A 20249-nucleotide genomic window follows, 5' to 3' on the forward strand; every position below is an offset into this window, starting at 1 on the left:
GATCGTCCATTTTATTTCTTACGCTGTGTGCATTCAAATATAACATTTTCAGTCCAGTATTTGTTGCTTTCTGCTTTAACTGCACCACGCTTCTATTGCCCTGTAAATTTTCCCACTGGCTGTGACTATGCCTCATCTCCTGCCTGTCCTTTCTATCATCTCTGTTACACACTATCTTTGATTTATTTCTGTAGTCCCCTTCCTCAGCCCTATCACTCCTGTTCCCACCCCCCTCCCAAATTAGTTTAAACCCTCCCTAACAGCTCTTTTAAACCTGCCTGCTAGGATATTGGACTCCCTTGGGTTCAAGTGTAACCCGTCCTTTTTGTACAGGTCGTACCTCCCTCAGAAGAGGCCCCAGTGATCCTGGAACCCAAAACCCTGCCTGCTACAGCAGTTTCTCAGCCACGCATTAATATGTCTGATCATACTATTTTTGCGCTCGTTAGCATGTGGCACAGTCAGCAATTCTGAGATTACTACCCTGGAGGTCCTGCTTTTCATCTTCCTACCCAACTCTCTGAATTTTCTCTTCAGGACCTCACTCCTTTTTCTACCTATGTCATTGGTACCGATGTGTACCATGACTTCTGGCTGTTCACCCTCTCCCTTCAGAATACTCTGCACCCAATCTGAGACATCCCGTACCCTGGCACCTGGGAAGCAACACACCATGTGGGTACCTCTTATCAAGCTTATCCAAGATGGCGGCGCAACACAGCTTGCAGCGGCCACTCCAGAGCTGATTATCTGTTATTTGTGAAGCGGGGTGCCATGCGCAATCATAATTGGATGAAAAACGGATGTGGGAGCACAAAGGAACATCCGAAAATCTCCAGGAAGACCTTCTTGGCTGCTGCTGCGAGGTCCGGGTCTCTGCTGGGAAGAACAGGACCCCAGTCCTTGGGGTCGCGTTGCCGATTGCCGTTGGCAGGGCCGTCTTAATACGCTCGGCAGAGGATGGTGCTCGGAGAAGCTGTGCCGGAGGGATGGTCAGAGGCTCGGAGGTTCGACGGATTCGGGAGTCCGCTGCAGTCAGGTCGCTTTCACTGTGTGCTGTGTCTGCGAGGCTGAGTCAGGTGGCGCCGTGTAAGTCCAAGGCGGAGGTATTCCCTTCTGCCGCCTGCCTGGGATGACGAGTCAATCGGGGACCCTGAGGACTTGTGGGAACTGTGTGGTGGTTTCTTTCAAACTTATAGTCTTTTAACATCTTTGGACTATTTTTACTGTGCCCATGGTCTGTTTTTTTAAAAAATCAATTATACTATTGTTTGCACTGTTGTAACTATATGTTGTAAATATATGGTTTTGTGCAGGTCTTGTAGCTTTAATTTTTGGTCTTGTTTGTCTGGTGGGTTTGGAGCTCCTTTCCAGGGAACGCACTAAGATGGTAGCGCGATATTAATACGCAGCAGCCTCTCCGGACTCTGGATTGGGGATTGCCAAACATTATGTGGATTTTCTGGTGGTCTGTTTTGTCATGTGTTTTTGTGATATCATTCTGGAGGAACGTTGTCTCATTTTTTAACTGCATTGCATTTGTGGTTTCTGAATGACAATAAACTGAATCTGAAGCTGACAGAACCTCCTACCTGTTCCCCTCACTATGGAATCCCCAATGACCACTGCATTCCTCATCTTCTGCTCTCCCTTCTTTACCACAAAAGCAGGCTCAGCGCCAGAGACCCGATTGTCATGGTCGTCCTCTGTCGGGTCACCCCCCTCAACAGCATCCAAAATGAGATAACGATTACTGAGGGGGGTGGCCACAGGGATGCTCTCTGCTGTCTGAGCTCTTCCCTTCCCTGACAACCACCCACTTGTCTCTTGTCACTCACACTAATCTGAAGTCTGAACAGAAAACTGCTGTTTTTATACAGAATTGGCTTATTGGTTTATGTATATTGATGGTTGTAAATTCGGTATGTTCGAATTCCTTACTCACAAGATCAATCACCATTCACAATTGAGGTATTAAAGTCGGTTGAAAGCTTGAGAGGACAGCTGATGATATTTTGAAGTGAGTAAAGAAAATAGAGCCTTAGTTGTTGGATACGTTTCACATCCTTATCTCATCTGTCTCCAGCACCCCTTATTGTGTAAAGGGACACGATGTTTTGAGTCCTGGTGAAGGGTCTCGGCTGAAATTTCGCCTGTTTATTTTCCGTGGATGCTGCCTGACCCGCTGAATTCCTCCAGCATTTTGTGTGTGGTCCTTTGTTTTAGGAAGACCTTTCTGGAAAAGTCTCAGTACAGAGGCCTCACTGCTCTGGCTTGAGTACACACTGCTGTGCTCAATCCAGACTATCCTATCTGTAGAAAGCAGACATGTCTCCAGCAGTCTGACCTCAAAGGTCTCAACTGGCCTGGACTATCCTTGCCTTGCCATGACTTCTGCACATCACCACTGTAACCAGAGCAGACAGTAACTGATGCCTGGGATCTCCATTCTTTAGGATGTCTGTGGACTTTGCTGTTACTTTGCTTAACTGCGGAAGTGGTCCTCTCATCTGCCATCAAGTCCTTCAACCACCTGTGATCATTCCTCACTCTCCTAGCATCTCTCAACATTTATCTTTATTCGAAATCGGTGTCACAGGTAGATATGGTGGTGAGAAAAGATGCTACCATCCATGTAAGCTTGCATTCAAGACTTGCGCTGGCAGCTCATTCCACTCTCACAACCTGCTGTGTGAATAAGTTTCCTCATGTTCCCATTAAATTTTTCACCTTTCACCCCTAATTCATGGCCTTTGGTTGTCATCCCATCCAACCTCAGTGGAAAAAACCTGCTTGCATTAATCCTATCTCTACCCCTCATCGTTTTGTATACCTCTATTAAATTTCCTCTCAATCTTCTACATTCTAAGGAATAAAGTTCTAATCTAATCGATCCTTCTTTAAAAAAATCAGGTCATCCAGAACTGGCAACGTGCTTGTAAATTTTCTTCGTAATCTTTCAACATTCAATCATCCTTTAGTTCCATTTAATATCAGAGAAATTATACAATATGCAATCTGAAATTCTTGTTCTTCACAGACATCCACGAAAACAGAAGTGTGCCCCCAAGAGTTAAAACGTTGGAACACCAAAGCCCCCCTACTCCCCCATGCAAAAGCAGCAGCAAAGCAACGATCCCCCCACCCGCTTCAGCAAAAAAAGCATCAGCACCCTCCACCTACCGAGTAACAATAGCAAAGCCCCCAATAAAGACCATGATCTGCAGTACAACAAAAATCAACCATTCACCTGACAATTCGACATACCACAGGCTCTCTCTCCCTAATAAAGGGAAAAAGAGGTGTTCCCTTTCACAGCGAGAGGGGAGACATAATACTCACTGATTTACAATGACAGAAGTTATTTACATCTTTCCTGTAGATAGGTGACAGGATATTGAATTAGTTTGATGAGGGATCTTGGCCTGTAACATCGACTCTTTATTCCTTTCCATAGATGCTGCCCGACCTGCTGAGTTCCTCCAGCATTTTGTGTGTGTGTTGCTCTGAATTTCCAGTATCTACAGAATTCCTTGCGCTGTTGAGTTTAGGAGTTAGTTTGCAAGTTGTCCAAGTTATTGGTGAGGCTGCCCTTGGAGTACTGAGAGTACGGTCACCCTGTTACCGTAAAGATGTGGTATGGCAGCGTAGCAGTTATCACCTGTGATCACTGCCTGGAGTTCAATTCCCGCCGCCGTCTTTAAGGTGTTTGTGACCACGTGGGTTTCCTCTGGGTGCTCTGGTTTCCTCCCACATGTAAAGCCGTCCAGGTTAGGATTAGTGAGTTGTGGGCATGTTATCATGGTGATGCTTGCAGGCTGCCCCAGCATATCTTCAGAGAGTGTTGGTTGTTGACACAAAATGATGCATTTCACTGTTTTCATGCACACGGGACAAATAAAACTAATCTTCATCTTTTAAAACTTGAAAGAGTGCAAAAAAGCTTTACAAAGAGATTACTAGGACTAGAGCATCTGAGAGCTTAGGTTTTTTATTCCTTGGAACATAGGAAGCTGGGAGGTAACCTTAAAGAAACATTTAAGAAAGGCATAGATAAGGATGGTAACAGACTTTTCCCCAGGGTAGGGGAGTCCAAATCTAGGGGACACAGCTTTAGGGTGAGATAGGAAAGATTTAAAAGGGGCCTGAAGGGCAACTTTTTCATTCCGAGTCTGGTGAGAACGTGGAACGAGCTGCCAGAGGAAGTGGTTGAAACAGGTACAATATTTGGAAATGTTCATGGAGGTATGAGGCTTAGAGGGATATGTGTAGGAAATTGGGACTAGCTGGGTGGGCACAGTGGTCGACATGACCTGGCTAAGCTGAAGAGACTGTATCTATGCTGCATTGCTCTATGACATATCATATGTCTTCTCCACGGGTCGTTACCTTGTCATGATGGAGGGGCTTGTCCGTTCCTGAGATCCTGAGAGTGATGCCGTCTGGAGCTTAGCTCCTGGTAGGGTCACCCATGGTGGTAAGGTCGAGGGGGAGATTCCAGAGAAAGAGCGATCCAACCAAGACCTCAGTGGTGGAGCTGGCAGAAGACAATGACATATCACAACGGCAGTGAAGGTGGAGGAAGGCTGCAGCAGTGAATTCCATGCCACTGGACCCTGACTGACCCTGATCTGTCAAGGACCATGTGGTGGCTGCCTGTGCATCAGACTCCCCTCGTTAAACAAAGCCATGCACAGGCATTCTCCATTAAGAGAACAACATACTCGACGTGAGTGATCCACTACAATACGATTATAATGACTTATCTTTGGTCACTGAAACCAGTTCAATGGGTCAATTTAATATCAAGAGAACATACACAGTATACAACTGGCAATCCTTACTCTTTGCGGATATCCTCGAAACAGAGGGAAAAAACCCAAAGAATGAACATTAGAACCTCAAAGCCCTCCTCCCACACACAAGCATGAGCAAAGCGTCAACCCTCCCCCCCACCCCCGTTGTTCCAACAGAAAGCAACGGGAACCCACCACCCACCCCAGAGACCACGTTCTGTAGACCATCAAAAACTAGTGTCCCTCCTAACCCTTCGACAGCTCAACAGGCCCTCCCTCTCACTAACGGTCACCTTCCATCCTTCTGCCTAGTTGCAGATCGAACAAATGAACAGTGAGTTAAAGAAAACACAGACAACCATTTTCATGTTTCACAACATTATCCATCATGGAAGTGCAAATATATTCTGACAATCACCAATAAAACACAGTTCTCTTCAGGAATGTTATAAGGGTGCACGTCACTATTTTGTTTTCGCTGACCCATTCTGTAGACCCATGAGCCGACTGGGTCAGTCAGTAATTGTTACATGTCCCTCAGACACCCTCCATCAGGGGGTGGTGCTGCTGCCCCACAGCTCCAGGTTCGATTCCGACATCAGGTGCTGTCAACGTTCTCTCGGAGACCATATGAGTTTCCCCTGGGTGTTCCGCTTCCCTCCCACCTCGCAATTGTGGGAGTCGAGGAGCGGGGCAGGGGGTGTTGGCAGACTAATCACCTGCTGTAAAATACACTTTGCGTGTTAGGGGATAGCAGGAAGATCAATGGAGACAGACAGAAAATAAGGGGAAGAATGAGACTGAGCTGACATGGGCTTGAAGGACCAAATGGCCTCTTTCTACCAATCAGAAAACACAGACAAAGTGCAAAAGATGGAAAACGCTCCACAAACACATCTCCCACCACTTGCCACACCTTCATACAGACCAAGACAGTACATGGGTTGTGGGTGTGAATGGTGGCCCATTCACCTCCCCTTCCCACACCTGGTTCGGCACTTAATAGTAACCCCGCGCAGCCAGTGCCTAATGGTGACCTCACCCCCCCACATGCCTGTCACCTAAAGGTGATCCCCCCACACCTCTCATCTGATGCTGACCCCCTCGCCTGGTACCTGAAGATCAGATCGCAGTTGTGCAGGACTGAAACTTGTGCGCATTAATTCCCACCCCTGTTTAAGTGTTGCCCTGAGAGTGGGGCAGAAAGTGAATGATATTGTTTTCCAGGACTGTGTAACTGATAAGGACGTGATTGATCAGTTTGCAATTAAATTTTTGGTTGGTAAACATCCAAAGTACGGGCATGGAAAGGAATCACTGAGTGTCCGTAATTACGTCATATTTACATCTCTGATTAAGCAGGCTCCCTGGTCAAGGCCACATGACCCCTGTGCCCCCACGACGGCAGGTTCACTGGGGTTGGTAGCAGTGCGTGTAGAAGACTGTCACATTATTGGTGTACCGCACTGGTAAATCGTAACCAGTTTGCTTGGCGCCAAGACTGGCCGCTCCAACCGCCGATGGCTGCTTCAGCTTCATCAGGGAGAACTTGGACAGCAGTCTCCCCTCCGGCTTCTGCCTCGCTTCCGCCAGCACCTCGAGAAACCCTGAGGAGAAAACAGAAAGGACTTCGGTTCTGCAGCAACGGATGCAAGGAAGCAGAGCTAAAGATGGAAAGATAAATATTTGCTTTATCTTGTCACATGTACAGCGAAGCATACAGTGAAAGGTGTCACTTTGCACCAACAACCAACACCGTTCGAGATGGTCAGTTGAGTGTGCCAGTGTTTGGAGCGGATTTGACTCACCAGGCTTAGGTGAGGTAAAGTATCTGGTGAGTTTCTCTCTCTGTTCTTACTTGTTCAACCCTCATCCTTTAGGGCAGAGTAGCGTAGTGAGAATAGTGTTTTGTACTCTGTGTGGGATGTGGGAAGTTGGGAGATCTCCGGTCTCCCGGATGAACACATCCGCATTGGGTGCACCAAGCTGCAGCTCCTGGGAGAACGCGTTAAGGAAATGGAGATGTAGCTTGGTGACCTTCGACTCATTCGGGAGAATGAGGAGGTAACAGATAGGAGCTACAGGGAGGTAGTTACCCTTAGGTTGCAGGAGACAAGTAAACTGGGTGACTATCAGGGGAAGGAAGGGAATTTATATAACTTTACACACAGTTGCGGGGGAATGACCTACCAGGGGAGCCACAGTGACCAGGTCTCTGGCATTGAGTTTAGTGCTGAGGCTCAGAAGAGCAGAGAGGTGAAGAGGACTGCAGAGTTGATAGGAGATTCCACAGTCAGAGAAACAGATGAGATTCTGTGGGCACAATAGAGACACCCAGGTGGTATCTTGCCTCCCAGATGCCAGGATCAGGGATGTCTCAGACTGGGTCCATGGTGTTCTCAAGGTCAAAGGTGAGCTGCCAGAAGTCTTGGTACATATTTGCACCAATGACATCGGTAGAAAACATAGGGAGAGAGATTTTAGAAAGCTGAGAAACAGAACCCCCAGGATATTAATCACTGGATTGCTGCCTGTGCCATGAGCCAGTGAGGGTAAAGAAGTTGAAGAAGAATGCCCCTAACTCTGACTGGAGTCATTGGGACTTTCTTATTTTTACGAGGCCGAGTTGCTAGCTCGATGCTCAACCCAGCATGGATGGAAAGTGGGCAAGGGAGCCGGCTGGATTCGAACTCGGGAGCCTTTGCTCTGAAGTCCGGCGCTGATGCCACTATGCCACCAGCCGGCTAGTGAGGGTAAGAATAGGATGGCTTGGCAGGTGAATGTGTGGCTGACTAACTGGTGTAGAGGGCAAGGGTTCAAATTTAGGGATCATTGGGATCTGTTCTGGGGAAGATACAACTTGTACAAAAGGGACGGGCTACACCTGAACCCAAGGGGAACCAATATCCTTTCGGTCGGGGCTGCCAGAGTTGCTTGAGAGGGTTTAAACTAATTTGGCAGAGTGATAGTGCTGAAGATGAGGTAGCTGGTTTACAAACAGAAGCAATGTGTAATGGGGAGAGGCTGTTGTTAGGGCAAAACTGCAGTCAACAGGATAAGCTGCAATGTAAAAGACGGACAAAATCAAAAAGGGTGAATACAGGACTGAAGACGTTATATTTGAATGTGTGCAGTGTGCAGAATAAGGTAGATGAACCAGAAGCACGGTTACAGATTGGCATGTATGGCATTGTGGGCATCACTGAATCAATCCTGAAAGATTATAGTGGGAGCTTAATGTCCAAAAGGACAGGCAGGTAGGCAGAGGGGGTGGTGTGGTTCTGTTGGTAAGAAAATGAAATCAAATCATTAGAAAGAGGTGTTGAATCATTGTGGGTAGAGATAAGGGTAAGAAGACCCTGATGGGAGTTATATACAGACCCCTGAACAGTGTTAAGGATGCAGTCTGCAAATTACAACGGGAGACAGAAAATGCATGCCAAAAGGGAATGTTACAATAGTCATTGGGGATTTCAATACGCAGGTAGATTGGGAATATCAGGTTGGTGCTGGATACCAGGAAAGGGAATTTCTAGAATGCCTACAAGACTGTTTTTTAGAACGGCTCACGGTTGAGCCCACTAGGGGATCAGCTGTTCTGGATTGGATGTTGCACAATGAATCAGAATTGATCAGAGAGTTTAAGGTAAAAGAACCCTTAGGAGTAAGAGGTCATAATATGATCAAATTCATCCTGAAATTTGAGAAGGAGAGGCTAAAGTCAGATGTATCAGTATTACACTGGAGTAAAGGGAATTACAGAGGCATGAGAAGAGAGTAGGCCAAAATTGATTGCAAAAGAACACTGGCAGGGATGATGGCAGAACAACAACGGCTGGAATTTCTGGAAGCAATTTGAAAGGAAGAGGAAGATGTTTTCTCAAGGCAAAATGACATAACCATGGCTAACAAGAGAAGACAAAGCCAATATAAAAGTCAAAGAGCGGGCATATAATAGAGCAAAAATTAGTGTGAAGTTAGAGGATTCGGAAGCTTTTAAAAACCAACTGAAGGCAACTAAAAATTTCAGAAAGAAAAAAATGGAATACTAAAGTAAGCTAGAAGTAATATTAAAGAGGATACCAAAAGTTTCTTCAGATACATTAAGTGTAAAAGAGAGGTGAGAGTGGATATTGGCCCACTGGAAAATGATGCTGGAAACGTACAGTAGTAAAGGAGCATGGAAATGGCTGATGAACTGAAGAAGTATTTTGCATCAGTCTTCACTGTGTAAGACACTAGCAGTGTGGTGGAAATTCCAGGTGTCAGGGAACATGAAGTTACCATCACCAGGGAGAAGGTTCTTGGGAATCTGAAAGGTCTGAAGATAGGTCACCTGCACTAGATTGTCTACACCCCAGGGTTCTGAAAGAGCTGGCTGAGGAGATTGTGGAGGCATTAGTAGTGATCTTTCAAGAATCACTGGATTCTGAAATGGTTCAGGAAGACTGGAAAATTGCAAATGTCACACCACTCTTCAATAAGAGAGAGAGGCAGAAGAAAGGAACCCAGAGGCCAGTTAGTCTGACCTCAGTGGCTGAGAAGATGAAGAGTGTTTGGGAAGATGAAAGAGTCGATTCTTAAGGATGTGATTTCGGGGTACTTGGAGGCACGTCATAAAGTAGGCCATAGTTAGCATGGTTTCCTTAAGGAAAATCTTGCCTAACAAATCTGTTGGAATTCTTTGAAGAAATAACAAGTAGACAAAGGAGAATTAATTGATGTTGTGTACTTGGATTTACAGAAGGCCTTTGACAAGGTGCCACACATGAGGCTGCTTAACAAGTTAAGAGTCCATGGTATTACAGGAAGGAGACCAGCATAGATAAAGCAGTGGCTGAATGGCAGGAGGAGAAGAGAGGGAATAAAGGGAACCTTTTCTTATTGGCTGCTGGAGACTTGTAGCGTTCCACAGGAGTCTGTGTTGGGACTGATTCTTTCTATGTTGTACATCAGTGATTTGGATGATGGAATTGATGGTTTTGTTGCAAAGTTTACAACCGATATGAAGATAGGTGGAGGACAGGTAGTTTTGAGGAAGTAGAGAAGTAGAGATTAAGTGAAAGGGCAAAGAAATGGCAGTTGAAATATAGTGTTGGGAAGTGTTTGGTCATGCACTTTGGTAAAAGAAGGGTTGACTATTTTCTAAATGGAGAGAAAATTCAAAAATCTGAGGTGCAAAGGGACTTGGGAGTCCTTGTACAGGATTCCCTAAAGGTTAATTTGCAGGTTGAGTCAGTGGTAAAGAAGGCATTTATTCCTACAGAATTTTAACATTCATTCTAAAGGACTAGAATATAAAAGCAAGGATGTAATATTGAGTCCTTAAAAAGCACTGGTAAGGCCTCACTTGGAGTATTATGAGCAGATTTAAGATCCTTATGTGCTGATACTGGAGAGGGTTCCAAGGAGGATTATGAAAATGATTCCAGTATTAAACAGCTTGTCATATGAAGTGTTTGATGGCTCTGGGCCTGTATTCACTGGAATTCAGAAGAATGAGGGGTGACCTCATTGAAACCTAGGGGTGAAAGGCCTTGATAGAGTGGAGGTGGAGAGGATGTTTCCTATGGTGGGAAAATCCAGGACCAGAGGATACAGCCTCAGAATAGAAGGGCATCCTTTTAGAACAGAGATGAGGAGGATTTTCTTTAGCCAGAGAGTGGGGAGTCTGTGAAATACTTGGCCACAGGCACTTGAGGAGGCCAAGTCTTTATGTATACTTACAGCAGAGCCTGACAGATTCTAGATTGGTCAGGGCATGAAGGGACACAGGGAGATTGGAGCTGGGAGATAAAATGGACCAGACGTGTTGAAAAGGTGGAGCAGACTCAATGGACTGGATCTGTTGCCAGAGCAGCTTGTAAGTATGTCCACAATGTAATTACCCTAACCTGTGCGTTTTTGGAATGTGGGAGTAAACTGGAGCGCCAGAGGAAACCCACGTGTTTACGGGGAGAATATGCACCTCACAGACTGCGGCGGAATTGAATCCAGATCTCACAACGGGCACTGTAAAGCATTACACTAACCACTACGCCTAAAATGGCCATCCATCAGGAGACCACTGCTACTGAGACCCCGACCCCTTCCCATTCCCACAGCGACAGGTCTGTCCATAACCACCTCTACTGCCAAGGAGCAGCACTTCATATACAGCCTTGGTACGGTAGCATCAGACTTTACAGCGTCAGTGATTCGAGTTCAATTTCCGCTACTGTCCATATTGTACGTTCTCCCCATGACCCCCGTTTGGAATTGGTCTTACTAACCCATATGTCTTTGGAATATTCCAAAAGGTACATGGGTTAGTAAGTCCAATTCCAAAGAGGGATTGATTCCCAAGGCAGTGTTCTGAGAGCGCTCTTCATAACTCTCCTCTCCCTCCCCATCCCAAGAACTTACCATCTTTGAGCAGGTCCCAGCTGTTCCAAACAGATCCCACGCAGACTATCGGTAGACCAAGCTCCCCCTCAAAAAGTATCTGGAACAGGGAAAAACCTCAATTAAGCCTAAACCCTGTAAGTCCATAACACAAAGGAGCAGAACCAGGCCATTCAGCCCATCATGTCTGCTGCACCATTCAATCTTGGCTGACTTATTTTCCCTCTCAACCTCATTTTCCTGGCTTCTACCCAAAAGCTCCGCTTTAAATATATCCAATGGTTTGGCCTCCACAGCCTTCTGTGGCAATGAATTCCACAGATTGACTAACCTCTGGTTAAGAAATTCCTTCTCATCTCTGTTCAAAGGCGATGTCCTTCTCTCCTGGGTCCTAAACATCCTCTCTATGTCCACTCCATCTAGGCCTCTAATCTTGCCTGTAATCTGGAGTCGGCACTAACACTTGTCACCCAGCTCAGGCAGTGAAGCATCAGTAACAACCGGTCCCTCCAGTTACCACCCAACTCACTCACAGAGTTAAACAGCACAGAAACAGGCCCTTTGGCCCATCTGACCAGTTAATTCTCTGTGTCTAGCCCATACCCCTTCTGATCCATCTACTTGTCCAACCGTGTTTTGAATGTTGTCACCACTGTTCCCGCTCAGCTGTGCGGGTGCACGGCCGCGCAGTGACTGAAATGCTCCCGCGCACACAGCCTTTTTTGCTACTCAGCTGGAATAAAGACATATGAGAAGAAGTTTACAAAATGTGGAAGTTTTCCATTGTACTATATTTCAATTTACCCTTCAATTAATAAATAAAATCTAAAATATGTTGAAAAATCACATGGATCTCAGTGCATTTATTCCTCTGCATAGACACTACCTGACCTGATTAGTTCCTCCAGCATTTTGTGTACGTCCCTCAAGAATACCCATCTACTTTATTTTGTTCTTGACAATAAAAACGTCTGATTTCAGGAGTTATCCGAGCACAAATCCATGCAATGTTCGATTTTATTTTACCTTGTCTGCAGCCGGTATCACAGCCACGACGTGCTGAGCTAATTCCTGTCCTGCTCTTCTGAACACACTGCAGCTCAACGCATCTCCATCTTTTGCCACTGAAATCAATGTTTAAAAAACAACAGTTTTAATTGTTGTCCTCTTCTCTCCCACCACCATCAGGATCAAATCTCCTGAAGGATCTCCAGCTACTAAGATGGCCTAAAACTGGGGTTCACCCACAGACCCTTTGGTTCAAGCCATAAAAAAGGTTCAGAGCCCCTGGTTTAAACAGTTGATGTCAAGTTCATCGTGAGATGCCCAAGTACATTCACAGATGCAATGAATACTTGTAGCAGCAGCAGAGACACAACTTTCACAAGAAGAATAAAATTATACAAGAAAGAACACATATGGTCATAGTGCTGTTGTACTGAGGTAGTGATCAGGGTTGTCCCGACTGGTTCAAGAACCAAACGGTGGAAGGGAAGTAGCTGTTCCTGAACCTGGTGGTGTGGGACTTCAGGCTTCTGCACCTCCTGCCCAGTGGCAGCTGTGAGAAGATGGCCTGGCCTGGATGGTGGGGATCTTTGACGACAGATGCTGCATGAGACCACCCTCAAGGTGGAGGAGGTACATCTTATATTCCAACTGGGTAGCCTCCAACCTGATGACATGAATATCGATATCTCCTTCCAGTAATATTTTTTCCCTCCCCCTCCCCTCTTCTTCTATTCCCCACTCTGCCTTTTACCTCTTTTCACCTGCCTATCATTTCCCCGAGTCCCCTCCTCCTTCCCTTTCTCCTATGGTCTACGCTCCTTTCCTATCAGATTCCTTCGTCTCCAGCCCTTTAACCTTTCCTACTCACATGGCTTCACCTATCACCTTCCAGCTATCCTCCTTCCTCTCCCCCCACCATTTTATTCTGCTGTCTTCCCCCTTCCTTTCCAGCCATGAAGAAGGGTCTCAAACCAAAAAGTTGACTGTTTATTCATTCCCATCGATTCTGCCTGACCTGCTGAGCTCCTCCAGCATTTTGTACGTGTTACTCTGGATTTCTAGCATCTGCAGAATCTCTTGTACATGGACAGGAATTGTTCAGAAAGCTGTGGACCCAACACTGACAAATGGGACAACCTTGCTCACCACAGACCAGTTGGTTGGAAGGATCTGTTTCTGTGCTATCCAGCTCAATGTGACATTCTTGAGGCAGCGTCTCAGAGATGCTGTCAAAAGTTGGGAGGGAGGTGCCCAAGTCCACTGCTCTCTGCAGCTTATGTTCCTACACAATCTAATCGTCATACCAGACCATTCAAAAGCTTACTGTACCATTTATCAATCATGGATCTGGTCACATGAAGGATGTAGAGGCTCTGGAGAGGGTGCAGAACAGTTCCCTCTAATTTCTTTTGAAAGCTGCGTGGACCAACCGTTGTTCTAAACAGGAATTTTTTTTTTTTTACACAGCCTAAAAACTGCGCAGCATTTTGAATGTTTTGTTTGCAATATGTATGCTATGAATAATTAGAATAAAAATTGAAAATATAATTTTGCCATTTGTGCAATTTGTTCTGTTTTTCATGCGTTGGGTGTTTGATGTTTTCTTGAATGGGTTCCATGGTGTTAAATCTTTGTTTTGTGGCTGCTATGGGAGGCCAAATCTGAGTTGTATTCTGTATAGATACTTTAATAATAAATGTACATTGAATCTTTGGAAAATTCCTCTGTTAAAAATTTTTATTTGTTAATTAAAGGGTATAACGAAATACAGTAGAACAAAGGAAATATTTCACGTTTCGTAAACTTCTTCTCGTCTGTCTTTATTGCAGCCACACAGCAGCAAAGGTGATGTGCGCGGGAGCGTTTGTTACCGCGCGGCCGTACACACACGCAGCTGAGAGGGAACAGTGTTCACTGTAAGGAGAGATTGGACAAACTTGGTTTGATTTCACTGGAGCGTTTGGAGGCTGATGGGGGGACCTGATAGATGTTGATAAAATAATGAGGCATATTTTAAACACATAACGACAACAAATTACGAGGCTGGCAGAGAGTCAGAATCTTGTACCCAAGGTAAAAATATCAAATACTAGAGGGCATAGCTTTAAGGTGAGAAGAGACAAAGTTTGAAGGGGATATTTTACAGGCAAGTTGTTTTCTATTACAGAGTGGAAATGATAGGCAAGACTGGGCTGCCAGAGGTGGGTGGTAGAAGTAGATATGATCGTGACTGTTAGACAATCACATGAATATGTCAATATGAAGCTGCCAGAAGGAATGACTGTGGCTATATTTCATTAGGAGTTTGAGGAGACTTGATATATCACCAAAGACACTGACAGATTTCTACAGATGGACCGTGGAGAGCATTCTAACTGGCTGCATCACCACCTGGTATGGAGGGGGCCACTGCACAGGACAGAAAGTTGTAAACTCACTCAGCCCCATCATGGGCACAAGCCTCCATAGTATCCAGGACAACTTCAGGGAGCGATGCCTCAGAAAGGCGGCGTCCATCATTAAGGATCCCCGTCACCCAGGACACGTCCCAAAGAATGTCCCAAAGTTTGGAACAAATAAAGGACTTTTCAAACTACTCTTCAATGTTATCATATGGAAACAAGTCAGCTAAGCTGTGTACAACAAGATTCCACAAGTAGCAATGCGATACAACTAGATAATCTGAACTATCCTGATGTTGGTTGGTGACACATACCCAGAACATTGTGGGGAACTCCTCCTATCTTCTCTGAAAAGTGATCCTATCTTTTACACCTTTCTGAGTGACCATGTGAAGTTGACCTCATCCCACTGACTGCAATTTTGTCCGACCACCTGCCTGTCCTTCCTCACAACGCACTGCATCTACTTGTATACCAACTGCCCCATCCTCACCCTGATTACTCTGGTTCCCATCTCCCTGCCAAATAAGTTTAAACTCTTCTCAACAGCTCTAGCAAACCTGCCCCCCCCCCAAGGATATTAGTCCTCCTTGGGTTCAGGTGTAACCTGTCCTTTTTATACAGATCATTCCGTCCGCAGAAGAGATCCCAATGATCCAGAAATCTGAAACATTACCCCTTGCACCAATTCCTCCGCCCCGCATTTATCTGCCTAATCATCTTATTCTTACCTTCACTGGTGCATGGCACAGCCAGCAATCCAGAGATTACTACCCCTGAGGTCCCGCTTTACAGCTTTCTACACAACTTCTTCTATGCTCTCTTCAATATGCACCAGAACTTCCGGCTGCTTATGCTGTGGACCTGACCTGAGACATCCCTGACCCAGACACCGTCCAGGAGTCTCTTTCACATCCACACAATCTCATGTCTGACTAAGCCACACAATCTCCTTTAGCTATGGATCTCGGTTGTGGAAGAAGTGATGTTGTGTCAGGAGAAAGTGAGAGGGATCTGGATGTTTTCAGTATGCTACATTTGAGGGGCTGTGCGTTAATGAGCCGTACGAGAAGCTAGGTTAAGATGGAATTCGGTAATGAGTCTGGGAAGAGGAGATGCTGTCAATTTGAAGGCGTTTAGCTGGGCAGAAAGAGAAGCAATGTTCCCGCAACCCAGCAACCAACAATCCAGAGAAGAAGATTACGCCCTCAGGCGATTTTACCTTTGGCTAATACTTGACAAAGTCCAGCAATTTTAGATTTCTCAAAGCTCCGATAGAAGTGAGTAAGGAGGTCCATCCGATTGGATATCTGCATATTTTGGAGAGAGGAGAGTTTGAGGGCCAGATCTGTCGTCTTTCACAGGAGCCAAGGCTCTATCTCTCTGCTTGGGCTAACACAAAATCCAGTTCTATGTTGAAGACAGCTGCATCTACTGTGCCTCAGATATCGTCACTAAAGCATCATGTGCTCCCTTTTCCAAATATGAGGAGGATTTCAGTCTCTGTCACCTACTGGGAGGTGCGCTCCACCGTGCTCTACTGTGAGATTTCTCTCTTCTATTCCTCTAACGCTACCAATAAAACACACTTGCTTTCTCACTGTTCCAGTTCTGATGAATGGCTCTGGAGTTTACAGAGAATGGTGCAAAGAAACAAAAAAAACATCAGGTGAACGGCAGTTCTGTGGGCAAAAATACCTCGTTAATGAGAGGGGTCAGAGGAGATTGGCCAGACTGGTTCAAGCTGACAGTAACTCAACCATGTGTTACAACAGTGGTGTGCAGAAGAGCATCTCTGGCTACACAACACGTCAAAACTTAGATGAATGGGCTACAGCAGAAGACCACACTAGATTCCACTGAGCGTGCACATACTTTGATAATAAACTTTTGCTTTAACCTCCTAAATCTTTATTTGCAATCTGTCTTTTCCTATTCTTTCTAATAGCATGGAGTGTAGAAAGACAGAGCACCAAATGGCATTCTATGGGCACCATGGGAGTGTGGCGGGTTAGCATGATATCATTACAGTTCAAAGTTCAGTTCTGGTGCTATCTTCAAGGAACTTGCATGTTTTCCCCACAACTGTCCTGGTGCTTCGGTTTCCTCCCGCAATCCAACGGTGTACAGGTTAGTAGGCTAATTGGCCATTGTAAATTGTCCTGTGATTAGGATAGGGTCAAATGGGCGGGGGGGGGGGGGGTTGCTGGGCAGCACGGCTCGTTAGGACAGAAGGGCCTGTTCTGCCTTGTTTCTCTAAATATTCCTTCATGAAAGAATTCACAAACCGGCACTTCTGACCTGGAAGTAATTGTACATGGCCTTCTGTACCAGCGAGATGTCATAGGGTGCGTGCTTGAAGTTATCTGTGACGTCAAACACAGTCTTGATAGCCAAGTGGGATATCCAATAAGCTGCAAGGAGATAACAGAGGGTTTTACTGAGGCTGGTCCATCCACCACCATCCAAACCTCATTCCTCCAAGGACCCCAACCGCCCAGGGCATGCCCTCGTCACATTACCACAACCAGGGAGCAGGAAGTACAGAAGACGCACACTCAACAAGCTTCTTCTCCTCCACCAACAGATTTCTCAACGGTTCATAAACACCACCTCACTATTTGGCTCTCTTTTTGCTTATTTATATTTCTTATTATGACTTATAGTAATATATTGCACTGTACTGTTGTCACAAGTTTCACTGCTAGAAAACAACAAATTTCACAACACATGCCAGTGATAATAGACCTCATTTGGAAGTGCAGTTTAACTTTACTAAGAAAGAGGGACAGAGAGGACAAAGGGATTGTTGAGCATCGAGGACACCTTCAAAAGGCGATGCCTCAAAAAGGAAGTTTCGATCATTAAGGACCCCCATCATCCAGGACATACCCTCTTCCCACTGCTGCCGTCAAGGTGGTGGTATGGGAGCCTGAAGACCCAACATCTCAGGAACAGTTTCTTCCCCTTGGCCGTCAGATTTCTGAACAGACCCTACCTCGCTACCTTTGTTCACTTTTTGCACTTCTAATAAACAGTAAGATAGTTCAGAACGGTGCCGTTCACTGTGGTTTCCTGCATTCAGGCTTGGAGATGCCACAAACAGCGGGAGTAGAAATGAAACAGTTTCACTACTTCAACAAGTTAGGAACAGCGAAGGAGAGAAAATCTGCAGATGCTGGAAATCCAAGCAACACACACAAAACGCTGGAGGAACTCAGCAGGCCAGGCAGCATCTATGGAAAAAAAGTACAGTCAGCAATTCGGGCCAAGATGTTGACTGTTTACTCTTTTCCATAGACGCTGTCTGGTCTGCTGAGTTCCTCCAGCGTTTTGTGTGAGGAACTGCGAAGAATTTGAAGGTATCGACAATTACCTTGAATGTTACAATGAAAATGAAGCTTTGGAGGTTGGGATTCTTGAAGGCACTGTACCAAAGGTAGCCAATTATCTACGCTAGGTGTCTGTACTGATTTTGTTCATTTACACTTAATCAAAAGAACACAGCAACATACACTAAATGAATTTCTCCGGTGATAACTATTAGGAACTAGTACAGTTTTATAGTACAGCATTGGTAATGTTCTAATTTGTTCAGTATTTCATTAAAATATAACTTATCACTCAATTAAACAGCAGTTTGTCTTTTTTTAATACATTTTTAACTATTTCCATGAAACATGGGTTAATTGGGGTAGTCGCTTAATTGGACCAAAATATACTGGTCCTGATGTGTCCCAATTAGCTGGAATCCACTGTACTTACAAAGGACCTGTAGTGTGCTGTACTCTTCTCTATCCTAAAAACAGCTTCTTCCCTTCCACCATCAGATTTCCGAACAGTCCATAAACCCGTGTGAAGTATGATTTTCTCCTAAGGCAGGGATTCCCAACCTGGGGTTCCCAGACCCCTCGATTACTGGTATTGGTCCATGACATAAAAAAATGTTGGGAACCCCTGTCCCAACCGGTTCTTCTAAATTTTTTAATGATTCTTTTTTTTTTTTGGAACATTTTTCCTTTCTTTTTTTGAAAAGCAAATCGATTCTTCTGAACCACTTTTCATTCCTCAGAACCCCAGGAAGTTACACGGTCACAGAGCAGACATGGAAACAATGGGCCGAATGGCCCCATTCCTTTCTATAAGCATTCTATAATGGGGCTTGTAGGTAAAGCTTCAATCACTCTTCACAGAAAAGCCCCTAAACCAGGAATCAAACTTATAACTCTTGGTCAGTGCTTTTCAAATGATATGAAATTCACAGCTTAGAAAATGCTTTCTGACATTCTTCCTATGCATCTGATGTTGTTCTGAGATGCTGAAATAGATCAGTTGGGAGATCGTGACACTCCAGACCTAAACATCCCTGGTTCAGTTCCTAGTCACAGCAATGACACTTTGAATCCTTACTCTCAGGAATGCAGGCACAGCACCTTGAAGCGGACAAAGGTCGGCCATTGCTGGGGCAGGCTTCAAGCCAGATGAAAATGTCGAGGCCCAAGAGCAGAAAATGATCTGGTGATCAGCCCCACTGCTCCGTGACAGCCAAAATCCCCCTCCTGAGTCCTCCTGTCCGCCTGCGTTTGACCTGGCTCCCTCTCTTCTCGCTACTGCCACGGGGCAGGAGGTGCAGGAGTCTTGGGTCCCACACCACCAGGTTCATGAACGGTTGTCTTCCTACAACCAGCAGGCTTCCCTCATCTCTGTGCTGAACTGACTATATAACCTGCAGCAACACAGACAAAACACTGGAGGAACTCAGCAGGCTAGGCAGCATCTATGGAAAAAATTACGGTTGACATCCGGGCTGAAACCCTTCGGCCTGTAGACACACTCTCAGGGACTCTACCTTTTTTCATGGATTCTATTGTACTTCTTTATTTTCCTGTGGCTGCAAGGTTGTATATGGTATACATAGTCTGATAAAAATTTACTTCAAACCCACTCTGGATGAGTCCAGAATTGCAAACTCTCCAGAAAGAATCAAAGCAGCCAAGAAGTCAGAAACAAAAGTACTAAGATCCACGGAAGCCTGGCCCGCTCACGAGTACTCCCAATTTTCTACCCCACTCACCGGATCCCTCGTCTCCCAGCATGTGACCCCAGCCTCCACAGCCGATCTCAGACCCGTCAGGATTGACGAGCTTGCAGTTGGAGCCCGTTCCCGAGATCAGCACGATTCCGCCTGGGAGCAAAGATGACAAGACTTGACTAAGACGGGGTTGTTTAGTTCGAAGAGCGCACCTTGCAAACTGGTCAGCACCGAAAGGACAACAGGAGAGTACAGCGCTAGGTAGGAAGGACGTCAAGAGAGATAACGGGAAAGTTCAGGCTGTGGACCTGAACTCCACTGGAGTTTAGAAGTATCAGGTTAGATTTTACTGAAACTTATTGAATATTGAAAGGCCTAGATAGAGTGGTGGTGGAGAGAATGTTTCCTACAGAGGGTGAGTCTAGGTCTAGAGGGTACAGCCTCAGAATAAAATGACGTACCTTTAGAACGAGATGAGAAAGAATTTCTTTAGCCAGAGAGCTGAGAAACTGTGGAATTTATTGCCACTGATGGCTCTGGAGGCCAAGTGATTGGATATATTTAAAGCAGAGGTTGCTAACTTCTCGATTAATCAGGGTGTCAAAGGTTACGGGGAGAAGCCAGGAG

General features: G+C 45.5%; 1 protein-coding gene across 4 annotated transcripts in view; it reads right to left on the minus strand.

Annotated features, from left to right (window-relative positions):
* Positions 1–4781: 4781 nt before the first annotated feature.
* nagk (N-acetylglucosamine kinase) overlaps positions 4782–20249 on the minus strand; it is a 39177-nt gene continuing 23709 nt past the window's right edge. For 3 of the 4 annotated variants that reach the window (XM_073042084.1, XM_073042083.1, XM_073042085.1), the window contains 6 exons: positions 19665–19775; positions 16892–17004; positions 15813–15900; positions 12207–12304; positions 11202–11280; positions 4782–6403 (listed from right to left, as the gene is read on the minus strand). In XM_073042084.1, the coding sequence (XP_072898185.1) occupies positions 6207–6403; positions 11202–11280; positions 12207–12304; positions 15813–15900; positions 16892–17004; positions 19665–19775 (686 nt within the window). In that variant the 3' untranslated portion in view covers positions 4782–6206. The remainder of the gene's footprint in view (positions 6404–11201; positions 11281–12206; positions 12305–15812; positions 15901–16891; positions 17005–19664; positions 19776–20249) is intronic. The other variant, XM_073042086.1, reaches the window with a different exon arrangement.

Source organism: Hemitrygon akajei, chromosome 4 (assembly GCF_048418815.1).
Source record: "Hemitrygon akajei chromosome 4, sHemAka1.3, whole genome shotgun sequence".
Lineage (NCBI taxonomy): Eukaryota > Metazoa > Chordata > Chondrichthyes > Myliobatiformes > Dasyatidae > Hemitrygon > Hemitrygon akajei.